At 31.8% G+C, this 18,449-nt stretch overlaps 5 protein-coding genes across 5 annotated transcripts; all 5 read left to right on the forward strand.

Annotated features, from left to right (window-relative positions):
* Nucleotides 1-1,937: 1,937 nt before the first annotated feature.
* LOC116204151 (S-protein homolog 2-like) lies at nt 1,938-2,342 on the forward strand. Its single transcript, XM_031536227.1, has one exon. It carries the CDS (start codon nt 1,938-1,940, stop codon nt 2,340-2,342), a length of 405 nt encoding a protein of 134 aa, XP_031392087.1.
* A 3,014-nt stretch (nt 2,343-5,356) lies between these two features.
* Nucleotides 5,357-5,761, forward strand: LOC116204152 (S-protein homolog 2-like). Its single transcript, XM_031536228.1, has one exon. The coding sequence runs from the start codon at nt 5,357-5,359 to the stop codon at nt 5,759-5,761; it is 405 nt and encodes a 134-aa protein (XP_031392088.1).
* A 3,247-nt stretch (nt 5,762-9,008) lies between these two features.
* Nucleotides 9,009-9,413, forward strand: LOC116204153 (S-protein homolog 2-like). Its single transcript, XM_031536229.1, has one exon. It carries the CDS (start codon nt 9,009-9,011, stop codon nt 9,411-9,413), a length of 405 nt encoding a protein of 134 aa, XP_031392089.1.
* Nucleotides 9,414-12,661: 3,248 nt separating this feature from the next.
* LOC116204154 (S-protein homolog 2-like) lies at nt 12,662-13,066 on the forward strand. The gene has a single exon (XM_031536230.1). It carries the CDS (start codon nt 12,662-12,664, stop codon nt 13,064-13,066), a length of 405 nt encoding a protein of 134 aa, XP_031392090.1.
* Nucleotides 13,067-16,314: 3,248 nt separating this feature from the next.
* Nucleotides 16,315-16,719, forward strand: LOC116204155 (S-protein homolog 2-like). Its single transcript, XM_031536231.1, has one exon. It carries the CDS (start codon nt 16,315-16,317, stop codon nt 16,717-16,719), a length of 405 nt encoding a protein of 134 aa, XP_031392091.1.
* Nucleotides 16,720-18,449: the final 1,730 nt, after the last annotated feature.

Below are 18,449 nucleotides of genomic sequence, written 5' to 3' on the forward strand. Positions count from 1 at the left end.
GAATTAAAGTAAATTAATTATGAATAGTATGAATGGAGATTTAACAGGCTGTCAATTGATAAATAACAATAACTTTATTTATTAATGGCAAAATAATTGCTAAGGTAAATAAAATGCTAAGATATTAAAGAGGGTGTATATCTTTTTGTAAATTCAGCCAATTTCCATAATTCTCGCCATTTCCCCTAGCCGTTGACCCCCTTGCTTGGCCTACTCCCAGAGGCAGGTTTATATGTACGAAAAGCCTTCTAAATTATCTTGCCTCAATACATTTCGAGTTGTTTGAATTCCAGATTCTATATTCCACTTCTCAAAAGGGAGGACTTTATTCTCCTTCCACGTACTTCCTCTTTCAGATTTTCATTAGTTATTTCCTCTACCAAGGTAAGAAATATTATTCACTTTAATTCTCTTTGATTACGAGTATGTGCCAAATCTTTGGTCACTTCAGTCTTATGCTTATTCCTTCGCAAAAGTTTGATTTTAAATGCTTATATAACTTTCAATAGCCAAGTCTTTTATTTCGATAAGAAGGTCGAAAGTTTATTATTTAAGTTACAGTGAAATTCTAATAATGCTTCTAATAATAAATCTTATAAGTATATCCAATGTCAGAAAATGTATAATTAAACTAAAGTCTGATTAACCACTTTCTCGAAGATAGGTTACAATATTTTATAAAGTTATAAAAAATTTAAATATTAACATTCTTTTCAATTAGAAAGTTACGGACTAAAATTTATCATTTTTCCCTTACCGAATTTTTTTTACCTTTTTTTCCTCATAGAAAATTTGATTAATGGATGAAAATAGAAAATAAACCAAAAGTACAAGAGAAAATGAATTAAAAAAAGGAAAAGGACAAAAGCAAAAATAAACAAAGTTATTAGATATAAATGAACTAAAAAAGTAGAAAATAAACGAAAACGAAAAAACATTTAAAATTAAAGTTAAAAATTATGTTTTTTATTTTTACAAGAATGTATGAAAATTTAGCGGACATCTCAAATTTGGAGGGTTTGAAATTATGGTATTTGCAGGTTTTTTTTTGGGCGGGAGTGGGTGATGGTAATAGTGTCTATATATGTGTATATATTATATAACTCAGACTCCTTTGATGAGAGTTTCTATTCGTGCCATGAGGAGTTGTCACATAATTATTTTCGTGCGAGGAGGAATTGTCACATAAGTTACCTATCACATTAAATTTATTCCCTCTTCTATTAAGTCATCTTTGACTCTCTTCTTCCTCGGGCTCTTACCCCATTTAGTTCTTTTCAATTCTCGAAAGTTTTATTTTTATCAGCCATTAATTTATATATTTTTTTATTTTCTATTGTTGAAATAACTATTTTTTAGAAAGAAATGTAAACATATACCGTATTTCACCAAAAAAAATACTAATAACTATAATAAAGGGACAAAGATAGTTTCACAAATTATCGAACATGAAACCTATTGATTACCAGACAATGGCGTTCGCGATTACACTTATCCTTTTTGAAAAATAAAACATAACCTTCAACAATGTATCATGAAATTGCCTTACGTGGATGCATGTGGTATTTATTAGTATTGAGTGCTTTTGATTTCCAATTTTCCCACTTTTCTAAATCTAACACATGCATCATCCGAGAATATTCCTTTGGGTGTTATTTATACCTTTGGCCCAAATAATCCCAACAAATATGCCCAAAAATGGGCTGCCCCTTCTAAATATTAAATGAAATTACCATACGGGGATATATATATATATGGAGTTTATTAGTATTGAGTGTTTTTTATTTCCAATTTTCCCCCTTTTCTAAATCTAACCCACTCATAATCCGAGAATATTCCTTTGGGTGTTATTTATATCTTTGGCCCAAATAATCCCAACAAATATTAAAATCAACAAGGAAGAAGGAAAATCTAAAACCTCACTTCCCTCCCCGAAAATGGATTCATCCAAAAGCAGTCTGTTGCTATTGGTGGCTCTACTCTTGTTGTGGGGGAGGTGCGAATCAAGTATTTTCCAGAAACACAAAACCCATGTCCTGATCAGAAATGACCTGCAGGAACAACTCGACATGACGGTCCACTGCAAATCCAAGGACGACGATCTCGGGGTGCACGTGATCCCTCCCGGAGGGTCTTACGGATTCAGTTTTAGACCCAACTTCTTCTGTACAACTCTGTTCTGGTGCGACTTCGAGTGGTCGGGAGCATCGCGGGGTTATAAGGTGTACAGCTGCCAGCGGGATTACAATCGATGTTTCGACTGCACTTGGAGCATTAAATCGAGCAGCCCGTGTCTGTATAATGCCAAGACTAGTCAGTATGACCTCTGTGATAACTGGTAGAATGTCGAAGGCTCACCATTCTTATACAATAGTTAAAAACTAGTTTTTGGTCAAAAATAAAGGTTCATTCGAATCCCAATGTTAATTCATAGATGGCTAGTTCCTCCATAGCTACTACCCCAGGCTTGCGATGACTTTGTTGTTATATGGTTGGTGTCTTGGCATAGTGGACACTCTTTGAGCGTAATTTGAGATTGGCTAAAACCTCACCGCTTACCCAAAAAAGAAATATCATTTTGGTTACTGATAGGCATTGCAAGCTCATATGTTAAAAATTGCTAATCTCACCATAAAATTGCAATATCCAAAAAAAAAAGGCTCAAATAATTCTATTGTGGTGAATTTGGTGTAGGTGAAAAACATTAAGTCGCTCGAAAATATTAATATTTCAAATCTTAGAGTTTATTAGTATTTTTTCTATACATATACATATCAAATGCAATGGTCGGTTGAAGCACTAATCACATTTTGACGAGCAAATGTGTAAATCCCTGCCTTCTCATTTATCGATCTGTCATCGATATCCTAATATGCTAACCACTTTCCCGAAGATAGGTTACAATATTTTATAAAGTTATAAAAAATTTAAATATTACCATGACCTTACTCATACTCTTACCAATCTCATGCAACAAGAGAAGGTTGATCGTTATTAATCATAAAAAGTTTTTTTTCCCCCTAAAATCAATCTTTATGTATATATATATATATGTGTGTGTGTGTGTGTGTAAACTTGATAACTCGGAGATGACAAGAAATAATGTAATTTCTAACATTTAAGGGGCAATAATTTTATATATGTACAAATCCACTTAAATTTAGATGATTCTAATTAGCGCAACAGACGAAACTAAAGAGTCTCGAAACTAGCAGTCAAGACGTATCCTCTCATCTAAGTATTTTATTCATCGAGTCTGTTGAGAAATTCAAACAAAGGACATTAGATTTCACCCAAAAAGAAAAGGACAATAGCGGCATCAATATTAACTAACAAAAAAAATCACGATTTTGATATCCAAATGAATACGTAATCATTAGCAAAACTCACTATAAAATTTGGAATTAAAGTAAATTAATTATGAATAGTATGAATGGAGATTTAACAGGCTGTCAATTGATAAATAACAATAACTTTATTTATTAATGGCAAAATAATTGCTAAGGTAAATAAAATGCTAAGATATTAAAGAGGGTGTATATCTTTTTGTAAATTCAGCCAATTTCCATAATTCTCGCCATTTCCCCTAGCCGTTGACCCCCTTGCTTGGCCTACTCCCAGAGGCAGGTTTATATGTACGAAAAGCCTTTCTAAATTATCTTGCCTCAATACATTTCGAGTTGTTTGAATTCCAGATTCTATATTCCACTTCTCAAAAGGGAGGACTTTATTCTCCTTCCACGTACTTCCTCTTTCAGATTTTCATTAGTTATTTCCTCTACCAAGGTAAGAAATATTATTCACTTTAATTCTCTTTGATTACGAGTATGTGCCAAATCTTTGGTCACTTCAGTCTTATGCTTATTCCTTCGCAAAAGTTTGATTTTAAATGCTTATATAACTTTCAATAGCCAAGTCTTTTATTTCGATAAGAAGGTCGAAAGTTTATTATTTAAGTTACAGTGAAATTCTAATAATGCTTCTAATAATAAATCTTATAAGTATATCCAATGTCAGAAAATGTATAATTAAACTAAAGTCTGATTAACCACTTTCTCGAAGATAGGTTACAATATTTTATAAAGTTATAAAAAATTTAAATATTAACATTCTTTTCAATTAGAAAGTTACGGACTAAAATTTATCATTTTTCCCTTACCGAATTTTTTTTACCTTTTTTTCCTCATAGAAAATTTGATTAATGGATGAAAATAGAAAATAAACCAAAAGTACAAGAGAAAATGAATTAAAAAAAGGAAAAGGACAAAAGCAAAAATAAACAAAGTTATTAGATATAAATGAACTAAAAAAGTAGAAAATAAACGAAAACGAAAAAACATTTAAAATTAAAGTTAAAAATTATGTTTTTTATTTTTACAAGAATGTATGAAAATTTAGCGGACATCTCAAATTTGGAGGGTTTGAAATTATGGTATTTGCAGGTTTTTTTTTGGGCGGGAGTGGGTGATGGTAATAGTGTCTATATATGTGTATATATTATATAACTCAGACTCCTTTGATGAGAGTTTCTATTCGTGCCATGAGGAGTTGTCACATAATTATTTTCGTGCGAGGAGGAATTGTCACATAAGTTACCTATCACATTAAATTTATTCCCTCTTCTATTAAGTCATCTTTGACTCTCTTCTTCCTCGGGCTCTTACCCCATTTAGTTCTTTACAATTCTCGAAAGTTTTATTAATATTCTCCTCTCCTAATTTTTATCAGCCATTAATTTATATATTTTTTTATTTTCTATTGTTGAAATAACTATTTTTTAGAAAGAAATGTAAACATATACCGTATTTCACCAAAAAAATACTAATAACTATAATAAAGGGACAAAGATAGTTTCACAAATTATCGAACATGAAACCTATTGATTACCAGACAATGGCGTTCGCGATTACACTTATCCTTTTTGAAAAATAAAACATAACCTTCAACAATGTATCATGAAATTGCCTTACGTGGATGCATGTGGTATTTATTAGTATTGAGTGCTTTTGATTTCCAATTTTCCCACTTTTCTAAATCTAACACATGCATCATCCGAGAATATTCCTTTGGGTGTTATTTATACCTTTGGCCCAAATAATCCCAACAAATATGCCCAAAAATGGGCTGCCCCTTCTAAATATTAAATGAAATTACCATACGGGGATATATATATATGGAGTTTATTAGTATTGAGTGTTTTTTATTTCCAATTTTCCCCCTTTTCTAAATCTAACCCACTCATAATCCGAGAATATTCCTTTGGGTGTTATTTATATCTTTGGCCCAAATAATCCCAACAAATATTAAAATCAACAAGGAAGAAGGAAAATCTAAAACCTCACTTCCCTCCCCGAAAATGGATTCATCCAAAAGCAGTCTGTTGCTATTGGTGGCTCTACTCTTGTTGTGGGGGAGGTGCGAATCAAGTATTTTCCAGAAACACAAAACCCATGTCCTGATCAGAAATGACCTGCAGGAACAACTCGACATGACGGTCCACTGCAAATCCAAGGACGACGATCTCGGGGTGCACGTGATCCCTCCCGGAGGGTCTTACGGATTCAGTTTTAGACCCAACTTCTTCTGTACAACTCTGTTCTGGTGCGACTTCGAGTGGTCGGGAGCATCGCGGGGTTATAAGGTGTACAGCTGCCAGCGGGATTACAATCGATGTTTCGACTGCACTTGGAGCATTAAATCGAGCAGCCCGTGTCTGTATAATGCCAAGACTAGTCAGTATGACCTCTGTGATAACTGGTAGAATGTCGAAGGCTCACCATTCTTATACAATAGTTAAAAACTAGTTTTTGGTCAAAAATAAAGGTTCATTCGAATCCCAATGTTAATTCATAGATGGCTAGTTCCTCCATAGCTACTACCCCAGGCTTGCGATGACTTTGTTGTTATATGGTTGGTGTCTTGGCATAGTGGACACTCTTTGAGCGTAATTTGAGATTGGCTAAAACCTCACCGCTTACCCAAAAAAGAAATATCATTTTGGTTACTGATAGGCATTGCAAGCTCATATGTTAAAAATTGCTAATCTCACCATAAAATTGCAATATCCAAAAAAAAAAGGCTCAAATAATTCTATTGTGGTGAATTTGGTGTAGGTGAAAAACATTAAGTCGCTCGAAAATATTAATATTTCAAATCTTAGAGTTTATTAGTATTTTTTCTATACATATACATATCAAATGCAATGGTCGGTTGAAGCACTAATCACATTTTGACGAGCAAATGTGTAAATCCCTGCCTTCTCATTTATCGATCTGTCATCGATATCCTAATATGCTAACCACTTTCCCGAAGATAGGTTACAATATTTTATAAAGTTATAAAAAATTTAAATATTACCATGACCTTACTCATACTCTTACCAATCTCATGCAACAAGAGAAGGTTGATCGTTATTAATCATAAAAGTTTTTTTTCCCCCTAAAAAAGTCAATCTTTATGTATATATATATATGTGTGTGTGTGTGTGTGTAAACTTGATAACTATATAATAAATAGGATTATAAAGGTAACTGTTGTGATATCATAGGGTTAGAAAGGTAAATATATAACTAATATTATTAATTAATTTTTAATTGTTAGTTAATTTTCAATTACTTACGATACTATATTGCTTAATTTGTAAATGAGTATTATTAATTAATTTGTATATATATATATTTACATATTTTTTGTTAGTTTGTTTTAATTATTTCAAATTATCAAAATCGATGCCTCGGAGATGACAAGAAATAATGTAATTTCTAACATTTAAGGGGCAATAATTTTATATATGTACAAATCCACTTAAATTTAGATGATTCTAATTAGCGCAACAGACGAAACTAAAGAGTCTCGAAACTAGCAGTCAAGACGTATCCTCTCATCTAAGTATTTTATTCATCGAGTCTGTTGAGAAATTCAAACAAAGGACATTAGATTTCACCCAAAAAGAAAAGGACAATAGCGGCATCAATATTAACTAACAAAAAAAATCACGATTTTGATATCCAAATGAATACGTAATCATTAGCAAAACTCACTATAAAATTTGGAATTAAAGTAAATTAATTATGAATAGTATGAATGGAGATTTAACAGGCTGTCAATTGATAAATAACAATAACTTTATTTATATAATGGCAAAATAATTGCTAAGGTAAATAAAATGCTAAGATATTAAAGAGGGTGTATATCTTTTTGTAAATTCAGCCAATTTCCATAATTCTCGCCATTTCCCCTAGCCGTTGACCCCCTTGCTTGGCCTACTCCCAGAGGCAGGTTTATATGTACGAAAAGCCTTCCTAAATTATCTTGCCTCAATACATTTCGAGTTGTTTGAATTCCAGATTCTATATTCCACTTCTCAAAAGGGAGGACTTTATTCTCCTTCCACGTACTTCCTCTTTCAGATTTTCATTAGTTATTTCCTCTACCAAGGTAAGAAATATTATTCACTTTAATTCTCTTTGATTACGAGTATGTGCCAAATCTTTGGTCACTTCAGTCTTATGCTTATTCCTTCGCAAAAGTTTGATTTTAAATGCTTATATAACTTTCAATAGCCAAGTCTTTTATTTCGATAAGAAGGTCGAAAGTTTATTATTTAAGTTACAGTGAAATTCTAATAATGCTTCTAATAATAAATCTTATAAGTATATCCAATGTCAGAAAATGTATAATTAAACTAAAGTCTGATTAACCACTTTCTCGAAGATAGGTTACAATATTTTATAAAGTTATAAAAAATTTAAATATTAACATTCTTTTCAATTAGAAAGTTACGGACTAAAATTTATCATTTTTCCCTTACCGAATTTTTTTTACCTTTTTTTCCTCATAGAAAATTTGATTAATGGATGAAAATAGAAAATAAACCAAAAGTACAAGAGAAAATGAATTAAAAAAAGGAAAAGGACAAAAGCAAAAATAAACAAAGTTATTAGATATAAATGAACTAAAAAAGTAGAAAATAAACGAAAACGAAAAAACATTTAAAATTAAAGTTAAAAATTATGTTTTTTATTTTTACAAGAATGTATGAAAATTTAGCGGACATCTCAAATTTGGAGGGTTTGAAATTATGGTATTTGCAGGTTTTTTTTTGGGCGGGAGTGGGTGATGGTAATAGTGTCTATATATGTGTATATATTATATAACTCAGACTCCTTTGATGAGAGTTTCTATTCGTGCCATGAGGAGTTGTCACATAATTATTTTCGTGCGAGGAGGAATTGTCACATAAGTTACCTATCACATTAAATTTATTCCCTCTTCTATTAAGTCATCTTTGACTCTCTTCTTCCTCGGGCTCTTACCCCATTTAGTTCTTTACAATTCTCGAAAGTTTTATTAATATTCTCCTCTCCTAATTTTTATCAGCCATTAATTTATATATTTTTTTATTTTCTATTGTTGAAATAACTATTTTTTAGAAAGAAATGTAAACATATACCGTATTTCACCAAAAAAAATACTAATAACTATAATAAAGGGACAAAGATAGTTTCACAAATTATCGAACATGAAACCTATTGATTACCAGACAATGGCGTTCGCGATTACACTTATCCTTTTTGAAAAATAAAACATAACCTTCAACAATGTATCATGAAATTGCCTTACGTGGATGCATGTGGTATTTATTAGTATTGAGTGCTTTTGATTTCCAATTTTCCCACTTTTCTAAATCTAACACATGCATCATCCGAGAATATTCCTTTGGGTGTTATTTATACCTTTGGCCCAAATAATCCCAACAAATATGCCCAAAAATGGGCTGCCCCTTCTAAATATTAAATGAAATTACCATACGGGGATATATATATATGGAGTTTATTAGTATTGAGTGTTTTTTATTTCCAATTTTCCCCCTTTTCTAAATCTAACCCACTCATAATCCGAGAATATTCCTTTGGGTGTTATTTATATCTTTGGCCCAAATAATCCCAACAAATATTAAAATCAACAAGGAAGAAGGAAAATCTAAAACCTCACTTCCCTCCCCGAAAATGGATTCATCCAAAAGCAGTCTGTTGCTATTGGTGGCTCTACTCTTGTTGTGGGGGAGGTGCGAATCAAGTATTTTCCAGAAACACAAAACCCATGTCCTGATCAGAAATGACCTGCAGGAACAACTCGACATGACGGTCCACTGCAAATCCAAGGACGACGATCTCGGGGTGCACGTGATCCCTCCCGGAGGGTCTTACGGATTCAGTTTTAGACCCAACTTCTTCTGTACAACTCTGTTCTGGTGCGACTTCGAGTGGTCGGGAGCATCGCGGGGTTATAAGGTGTACAGCTGCCAGCGGGATTACAATCGATGTTTCGACTGCACTTGGAGCATTAAATCGAGCAGCCCGTGTCTGTATAATGCCAAGACTAGTCAGTATGACCTCTGTGATAACTGGTAGAATGTCGAAGGCTCACCATTCTTATACAATAGTTAAAAACTAGTTTTTGGTCAAAAATAAAGGTTCATTCGAATCCCAATGTTAATTCATAGATGGCTAGTTCCTCCATAGCTACTACCCCAGGCTTGCGATGACTTTGTTGTTATATGGTTGGTGTCTTGGCATAGTGGACACTCTTTGAGCGTAATTTGAGATTGGCTAAAACCTCACCGCTTACCCAAAAAAGAAATATCATTTTGGTTACTGATAGGCATTGCAAGCTCATATGTTAAAAATTGCTAATCTCACCATAAAATTGCAATATCCAAAAAAAAAAGGCTCAAATAATTCTATTGTGGTGAATTTGGTGTAGGTGAAAAACATTAAGTCGCTCGAAAATATTAATATTTCAAATCTTAGAGTTTATTAGTATTTTTTCTATACATATACATATCAAATGCAATGGTCGGTTGAAGCACTAATCACATTTTGACGAGCAAATGTGTAAATCCCTGCCTTCTCATTTATCGATCTGTCATCGATATCCTAATATGCTAACCACTTTCCCGAAGATAGGTTACAATATTTTATAAAGTTATAAAAAATTTAAATATTACCATGACCTTACTCATACTCTTACCAATCTCATGCAACAAGAGAAGGTTGATCGTTATTAATCATAAAAGTTTTTTTTCCCCCTAAAAAAGTCAATCTTTATGTATATATATATATGTGTGTGTGTGTGTGTGTAAACTTGATAACTATATAATAAGTAGGATTATAAAGGTAACTGTTGTGATATCATAGGGTTAGAAAGGTAAATATATAACTAATATTATTAATTAATTTTTAATTGTTAGTTAATTTTCAATTACTTACGATACTATATTGCTTAATTTGTAAATGAGTATTATTAATTAATTTGTATATATATATTTACATATTTTTTGTTAGTTTGTTTTAATTATTTCAAATTATCAAAATCGATGCCTCGGAGATGACAAGAAATAATGTAATTTCTAACATTTAAGGGGCAATAATTTTATATATGTACAAATCCACTTAAATTTAGATGATTCTAATTAGCGCAACAGACGAAACTAAAGAGTCTCGAAACTAGCAGTCAAGACGTATCCTCTCATCTAAGTATTTTATTCATCGAGTCTGTTGAGAAATTCAAACAAAGGACATTAGATTTCACCCAAAAAGAAAAGGACAATAGCGGCATCAATATTAACTAACAAAAAAAATCACGATTTTGATATCCAAATGAATACGTAATCATTAGCAAAACTCACTATAAAATTTGGAATTAAAGTAAATTAATTATGAATAGTATGAATGGAGATTTAACAGGCTGTCAATTGATAAATAACAATAACTTTATTTATATTAATGGCAAAATAATTGCTAAGGTAAATAAAATGCTAAGATATTAAAGAGGGTGTATATCTTTTTGTAAATTCAGCCAATTTCCATAATTCTCGCCATTTCCCCTAGCCGTTGACCCCCTTGCTTGGCCTACTCCCAGAGGCAGGTTTATATGTACGAAAAGCCTTCCTAAATTATCTTGCCTCAATACATTTCGAGTTGTTTGAATTCCAGATTCTATATTCCACTTCTCAAAAGGGAGGACTTTATTCTCCTTCCACGTACTTCCTCTTTCAGATTTTCATTAGTTATTTCCTCTACCAAGGTAAGAAATATTATTCACTTTAATTCTCTTTGATTACGAGTATGTGCCAAATCTTTGGTCACTTCAGTCTTATGCTTATTCCTTCGCAAAAGTTTGATTTTAAATGCTTATATAACTTTCAATAGCCAAGTCTTTTATTTCGATAAGAAGGTCGAAAGTTTATTATTTAAGTTACAGTGAAATTCTAATAATGCTTCTAATAATAAATCTTATAAGTATATCCAATGTCAGAAAATGTATAATTAAACTAAAGTCTGATTAACCACTTTCTCGAAGATAGGTTACAATATTTTATAAAGTTATAAAAAATTTAAATATTAACATTCTTTTCAATTAGAAAGTTACGGACTAAAATTTATCATTTTTCCCTTACCGAATTTTTTTTACCTTTTTTTCCTCATAGAAAATTTGATTAATGGATGAAAATAGAAAATAAACCAAAAGTACAAGAGAAAATGAATTAAAAAAAGGAAAAGGACAAAAGCAAAAATAAACAAAGTTATTAGATATAAATGAACTAAAAAAGTAGAAAATAAACGAAAACGAAAAAACATTTAAAATTAAAGTTAAAAATTATGTTTTTTATTTTTACAAGAATGTATGAAAATTTAGCGGACATCTCAAATTTGGAGGGTTTGAAATTATGGTATTTGCAGGTTTTTTTTTGGGCGGGAGTGGGTGATGGTAATAGTGTCTATATATGTGTATATATTATATAACTCAGACTCCTTTGATGAGAGTTTCTATTCGTGCCATGAGGAGTTGTCACATAATTATTTTCGTGCGAGGAGGAATTGTCACATAAGTTACCTATCACATTAAATTTATTCCCTCTTCTATTAAGTCATCTTTGACTCTCTTCTTCCTCGGGCTCTTACCCCATTTAGTTCTTTACAATTCTCGAAAGTTTTATTAATATTCTCCTCTCCTAATTTTTATCAGCCATTAATTTATATATTTTTTTATTTTCTATTGTTGAAATAACTATTTTTTAGAAAGAAATGTAAACATATACCGTATTTCACCAAAAAAAATACTAATAACTATAATAAAGGGACAAAGATAGTTTCACAAATTATCGAACATGAAACCTATTGATTACCAGACAATGGCGTTCGCGATTACACTTATCCTTTTTGAAAAATAAAACATAACCTTCAACAATGTATCATGAAATTGCCTTACGTGGATGCATGTGGTATTTATTAGTATTGAGTGCTTTTGATTTCCAATTTTCCCACTTTTCTAAATCTAACACATGCATCATCCGAGAATATTCCTTTGGGTGTTATTTATACCTTTGGCCCAAATAATCCCAACAAATATGCCCAAAAATGGGCTGCCCCTTCTAAATATTAAATGAAATTACCATACGGGGATATATATATATATGGAGTTTATTAGTATTGAGTGTTTTTTATTTCCAATTTTCCCCCTTTTCTAAATCTAACCCACTCATAATCCGAGAATATTCCTTTGGGTGTTATTTATATCTTTGGCCCAAATAATCCCAACAAATATTAAAATCAACAAGGAAGAAGGAAAATCTAAAACCTCACTTCCCTCCCCGAAAATGGATTCATCCAAAAGCAGTCTGTTGCTATTGGTGGCTCTACTCTTGTTGTGGGGGAGGTGCGAATCAAGTATTTTCCAGAAACACAAAACCCATGTCCTGATCAGAAATGACCTGCAGGAACAACTCGACATGACGGTCCACTGCAAATCCAAGGACGACGATCTCGGGGTGCACGTGATCCCTCCCGGAGGGTCTTACGGATTCAGTTTTAGACCCAACTTCTTCTGTACAACTCTGTTCTGGTGCGACTTCGAGTGGTCGGGAGCATCGCGGGGTTATAAGGTGTACAGCTGCCAGCGGGATTACAATCGATGTTTCGACTGCACTTGGAGCATTAAATCGAGCAGCCCGTGTCTGTATAATGCCAAGACTAGTCAGTATGACCTCTGTGATAACTGGTAGAATGTCGAAGGCTCACCATTCTTATACAATAGTTAAAAACTAGTTTTTGGTCAAAAATAAAGGTTCATTCGAATCCCAATGTTAATTCATAGATGGCTAGTTCCTCCATAGCTACTACCCCAGGCTTGCGATGACTTTGTTGTTATATGGTTGGTGTCTTGGCATAGTGGACACTCTTTGAGCGTAATTTGAGATTGGCTAAAACCTCACCGCTTACCCAAAAAAGAAATATCATTTTGGTTACTGATAGGCATTGCAAGCTCATATGTTAAAAATTGCTAATCTCACCATAAAATTGCAATATCCAAAAAAAAAAGGCTCAAATAATTCTATTGTGGTGAATTTGGTGTAGGTGAAAAACATTAAGTCGCTCGAAAATATTAATATTTCAAATCTTAGAGTTTATTAGTATTTTTTCTATACATATACATATCAAATGCAATGGTCGGTTGAAGCACTAATCACATTTTGACGAGCAAATGTGTAAATCCCTGCCTTCTCATTTATCGATCTGTCATCGATATCCTAATATGCTAACCACTTTCCCGAAGATAGGTTACAATATTTTATAAAGTTATAAAAAATTTAAATATTACCATGACCTTACTCATACTCTTACCAATCTCATGCAACAAGAGAAGGTTGATCGTTATTAATCATAAAAGTTTTTTTTCCCCCTAAAAAAGTCAATCTTTATGTATATATATATATGTGTGTGTGTGTGTGTGTAAACTTGATAACTATATAATAAATAGGATTATAAAGGTAACTGTTGTGATATCATAGGGTTAGAAAGGTAAATATATAACTAATATTATTAATTAATTTTTAATTGTTAGTTAATTTTCAATTACTTACGATACTATATTGCTTAATTTGTAAATGAGTATTATTAATTAATTTGTATATATATATATTTACATATTTTTTGTTAGTTTGTTTTAATTATTTCAAATTATCAAAATCGATGCCTCGGAGATGACAAGAAATAATGTAATTTCTAACATTTAAGGGGCAATAATTTTATATATGTACAAATCCACTTAAATTTAGATGATTCTAATTAGCGCAACAGACGAAACTAAAGAGTCTCGAAACTAGCAGTCAAGACGTATCCTCTCATCTAAGTATTTTATTCATCGAGTCTGTTGAGAAATTCAAACAAAGGACATTAGATTTCACCCAAAAAGAAAAGGACAATAGCGGCATCAATATTAACTAACAAAAAAAATCACGATTTTGATATCCAAATGAATACGTAATCATTAGCAAAACTCACTATAAAATTTGGAATTAAAGTAAATTAATTATGAATAGTATGAATGGAGATTTAACAGGCTGTCAATTGATAAATAACAATAACTTTATTTATATTAATGGCAAAATAATTGCTAAGGTAAATAAAATGCTAAGATATTAAAGAGGGTGTATATCTTTTTGTAAATTCAGCCAATTTCCATAATTCTCGCCATTTCCCCTAGCCGTTGACCCCCTTGCTTGGCCTACTCCCAGAGGCAGGTTTATATGTACGAAAAGCCTTCCTAAATTATCTTGCCTCAATACATTTCGAGTTGTTTGAATTCCAGATTCTATATTCCACTTCTCAAAAGGGAGGACTTTATTCTCCTTCCACGTACTTCCTCTTTCAGATTTTCATTAGTTATTTCCTCTACCAAGGTAAGAAATATTATTCACTTTAATTCTCTTTGATTACGAGTATGTGCCAAATCTTTGGTCACTTCAGTCTTATGCTTATTCCTTCGCAAAAGTTTGATTTTAAATGCTTATATAACTTTCAATAGCCAAGTCTTTTATTTCGATAAGAAGGTCGAAAGTTTATTATTTAAGTTACAGTGAAATTCTAATAATGCTTCTAATAATAAATCTTATAAGTATATCCAATGTCAGAAAATGTATAATTAAACTAAAGTCTGATTAACCACTTTCTCGAAGATAGGTTACAATATTTTATAAAGTTATAAAAAATTTAAATATTAACATTCTTTTCAATTAGAAAGTTACGGACTAAAATTTATCATTTTTCCCTTACCGAATTTTTTTTACCTTTTTTTCCTCATAGAAAATTTGATTAATGGATGAAAATAGAAAATAAACCAAAAGTACAAGAGAAAATGAATTAAAAAAAGGAAAAGGACAAAAGCAAAAATAAACAAAGTTATTAGATATAAATGAACTAAAAAAGTAGAAAATAAACGAAAACGAAAAAACATTTAAAATTAAAGTTAAAAATTATGTTTTTTATTTTTACAAGAATGTATGAAAATTTAGCGGACATCTCAAATTTGGAGGGTTTGAAATTATGGTATTTGCAGGTTTTTTTTTGGGCGGGAGTGGGTGATGGTAATAGTGTCTATATATGTGTATATATTATATAACTCAGACTCCTTTGATGAGAGTTTCTATTCGTGCCATGAGGAGTTGTCACATAATTATTTTCGTGCGAGGAGGAATTGTCACATAAGTTACCTATCACATTAAATTTATTCCCTCTTCTATTAAGTCATCTTTGACTCTCTTCTTCCTCGGGCTCTTACCCCATTTAGTTCTTTACAATTCTCGAAAGTTTTATTAATATTCTCCTCTCCTAATTTTTATCAGCCATTAATTTATATATTTTTTTATTTTCTATTGTTGAAATAACTATTTTTTAGAAAGAAATGTAAACATATACCGTATTTCACCAAAAAAAATACTAATAACTATAATAAAGGGACAAAGATAGTTTCACAAATTATCGAACATGAAACCTATTGATTACCAGACAATGGCGTTCGCGATTACACTTATCCTTTTTGAAAAATAAAACATAACCTTCAACAATGTATCATGAAATTGCCTTACGTGGATGCATGTGGTATTTATTAGTATTGAGTGCTTTTGATTTCCAATTTTCCCACTTTTCTAAATCTAACACATGCATCATCCGAGAATATTCCTTTGGGTGTTATTTATACCTTTGGCCCAAATAATCCCAACAAATATGCCCAAAAATGGGCTGCCCCTTCTAAATATTAAATGAAATTACCATACGGGGATATATATATATGGAGTTTATTAGTATTGAGTGTTTTTTATTTCCAATTTTCCCCCTTTTCTAAATCTAACCCACTCATAATCCGAGAATATTCCTTTGGGTGTTATTTATATCTTTGGCCCAAATAATCCCAACAAATATTAAAATCAACAAGGAAGAAGGAAAATCTAAAACCTCACTTCCCTCCCCGAAAATGGATTCATCCAAAAGCAGTCTGTTGCTATTGGTGGCTCTACTCTTGTTGTGGGGGAGGTGCGAATCAAGTATTTTCCAGAAACACAAAACCCATGTCCTGATCAGAAATGACCTGCAGGAACAACTCGACATGACGGTCCACTGCAAATCCAAGGACGACGATCTCGGGGTGCACGTGATCCCTCCCGGAGGGTCTTACGGATTCAGTTTTAGACCCAACTTCTTCTGTACAACTCTGTTCTGGTGCGACTTCGAGTGGTCGGGAGCATCGCGGGGTTATAAGGTGTACAGCTGCCAGCGGGATTACAATCGATGTTTCGACTGCACTTGGAGCATTAAATCGAGCAGCCCGTGTCTGTATAATGCCAAGACTAGTCAGTATGACCTCTGTGATAACTGGTAGAATGTCGAAGGCTCACCATTCTTATACAATAGTTAAAAACTAGTTTTTGGTCAAAAATAAAGGTTCATTCGAATCCCAATGTTAATTCATAGATGGCTAGTTCCTCCATAGCTACTACCCCAGGCTTGCGATGACTTTGTTGTTATATGGTTGGTGTCTTGGCATAGTGGACACTCTTTGAGCGTAATTTGAGATTGGCTAAAACCTCACCGCTTACCCAAAAAAGAAATATCATTTTGGTTACTGATAGGCATTGCAAGCTCATATGTTAAAAATTGCTAATCTCACCATAAAATTGCAATATCCAAAAAAAAAAGGCTCAAATAATTCTATTGTGGTGAATTTGGTGTAGGTGAAAAACATTAAGTCGCTCGAAAATATTAATATTTCAAATCTTAGAGTTTATTAGTATTTTTTCTATACATATACATATCAAATGCAATGGTTGGTTGAAGCACTAATCACATTTTGACGAGCAAATGTGTAAATCCCTGCCTTCTCATTTATCGATCTGTCATCGATATCCTAATATGCTAACCACTTTCCCGAAGATAGGTTACAATATTTTATAAAGTTATAAAAAATTTAAATATTACCATGACCTTACTCATACTCTTACCAATCTCATGCAACAAGAGAAGGTTGATCGTTATTAATCATAAAAGTTTTTTTTCCCCCTAAAAAAGTCAATCTTTATGTATATATATATATGTGTGTGTGTGTGTGTGTAAACTTGATAACTATATAATAAATAGGATTATAAAGGTAACTGTTGTGATATCATAGGGTTAGAAAGGTAAATATATAACTAATATTATTAATTAATTTTTAATTGTTAGTTAATTTTCAATTACTTACGATACTATATTGCTTAATTTGTAAATGAGTATTATTAATTAATTTGTATATATATATATTTACATATTTTTTGTTAGTTTGTTTTAATTATTTCAAATTATCAAAATCGATGCCTCGGAGATGACAAGAAATAATGTAATTTCTAACATTTAAGGGGCAATAATTTTATATATGTACAAATCCACTTAAATTTAGATGATTCTAATTAGCGCAACAGACGAAACTAAAGAGTCTCGAAACTAGCAGTCAAGACGTATCCTCTCATCTAAGTATTTTATTCATCGAGTCTGTTGAGAAATTCAAACAAAGGACATTAGATTTCACCCAAAAAGAAAAGGACAATAGCGGCATCAATATTAACTAACAAAAAAAATCACGATTTTGATATCCAAATGAATACGTAATCATTAGCAAAACTCACTATAAAATTTGGAATTAAAGTAAATTAATTATGAATAGTATGAATGGAGATTTAACAGGCTGTCAATTGATAAATAACAATAACTTTATTTATATTAATGGCAAAATAATTGCTAAGGTAAATAAAATGCTAAGATATTAAAGAGGGTGTATATCTTTTTGTAAATTCAGCCAATTTCCATAATTCTCGCCATTTCCCCTAGCCGTTGACCCCCTTGCTTGGCCTACTCCCAGAGGCAGGTTTATATGTACGAAAAGCCTTCCTAAATTATCTTGCCTCAATACATTTCGAGTTGTTTGAATTCCAGATTCTATATTCCACTTCTCAAAAGGGAGGACTTTATTCTCCTTCCACGTACTTCCTCTTTCAGATTTTCATTAGTTATTTCCTCTACCAAGGTAAGAAATATTATTCACTTTAATTCTCTTTGATTACGAGTATGTGCCAAATC

Source organism: Punica granatum, chromosome 4 (assembly GCF_007655135.1).
Source record: "Punica granatum isolate Tunisia-2019 chromosome 4, ASM765513v2, whole genome shotgun sequence".
Lineage (NCBI taxonomy): Eukaryota > Viridiplantae > Streptophyta > Magnoliopsida > Myrtales > Lythraceae > Punica > Punica granatum.

What these genes read in the sequence shown, in the direction of transcription:
- LOC116204151 (XM_031536227.1), top strand. Translation starts at nt 1,938, where the DNA reads ATGGATTCATCCAAAAGCAGTCTGTTGCTATTGGTGGCTCTACTCTTG.
- LOC116204155 (XM_031536231.1), top strand. Translation starts at nt 16,315, where the DNA reads ATGGATTCATCCAAAAGCAGTCTGTTGCTATTGGTGGCTCTACTCTTG.
- LOC116204152 (XM_031536228.1), top strand. Translation starts at nt 5,357, where the DNA reads ATGGATTCATCCAAAAGCAGTCTGTTGCTATTGGTGGCTCTACTCTTG.
- LOC116204154 (XM_031536230.1), top strand. Translation starts at nt 12,662, where the DNA reads ATGGATTCATCCAAAAGCAGTCTGTTGCTATTGGTGGCTCTACTCTTG.
- LOC116204153 (XM_031536229.1), top strand. Translation starts at nt 9,009, where the DNA reads ATGGATTCATCCAAAAGCAGTCTGTTGCTATTGGTGGCTCTACTCTTG.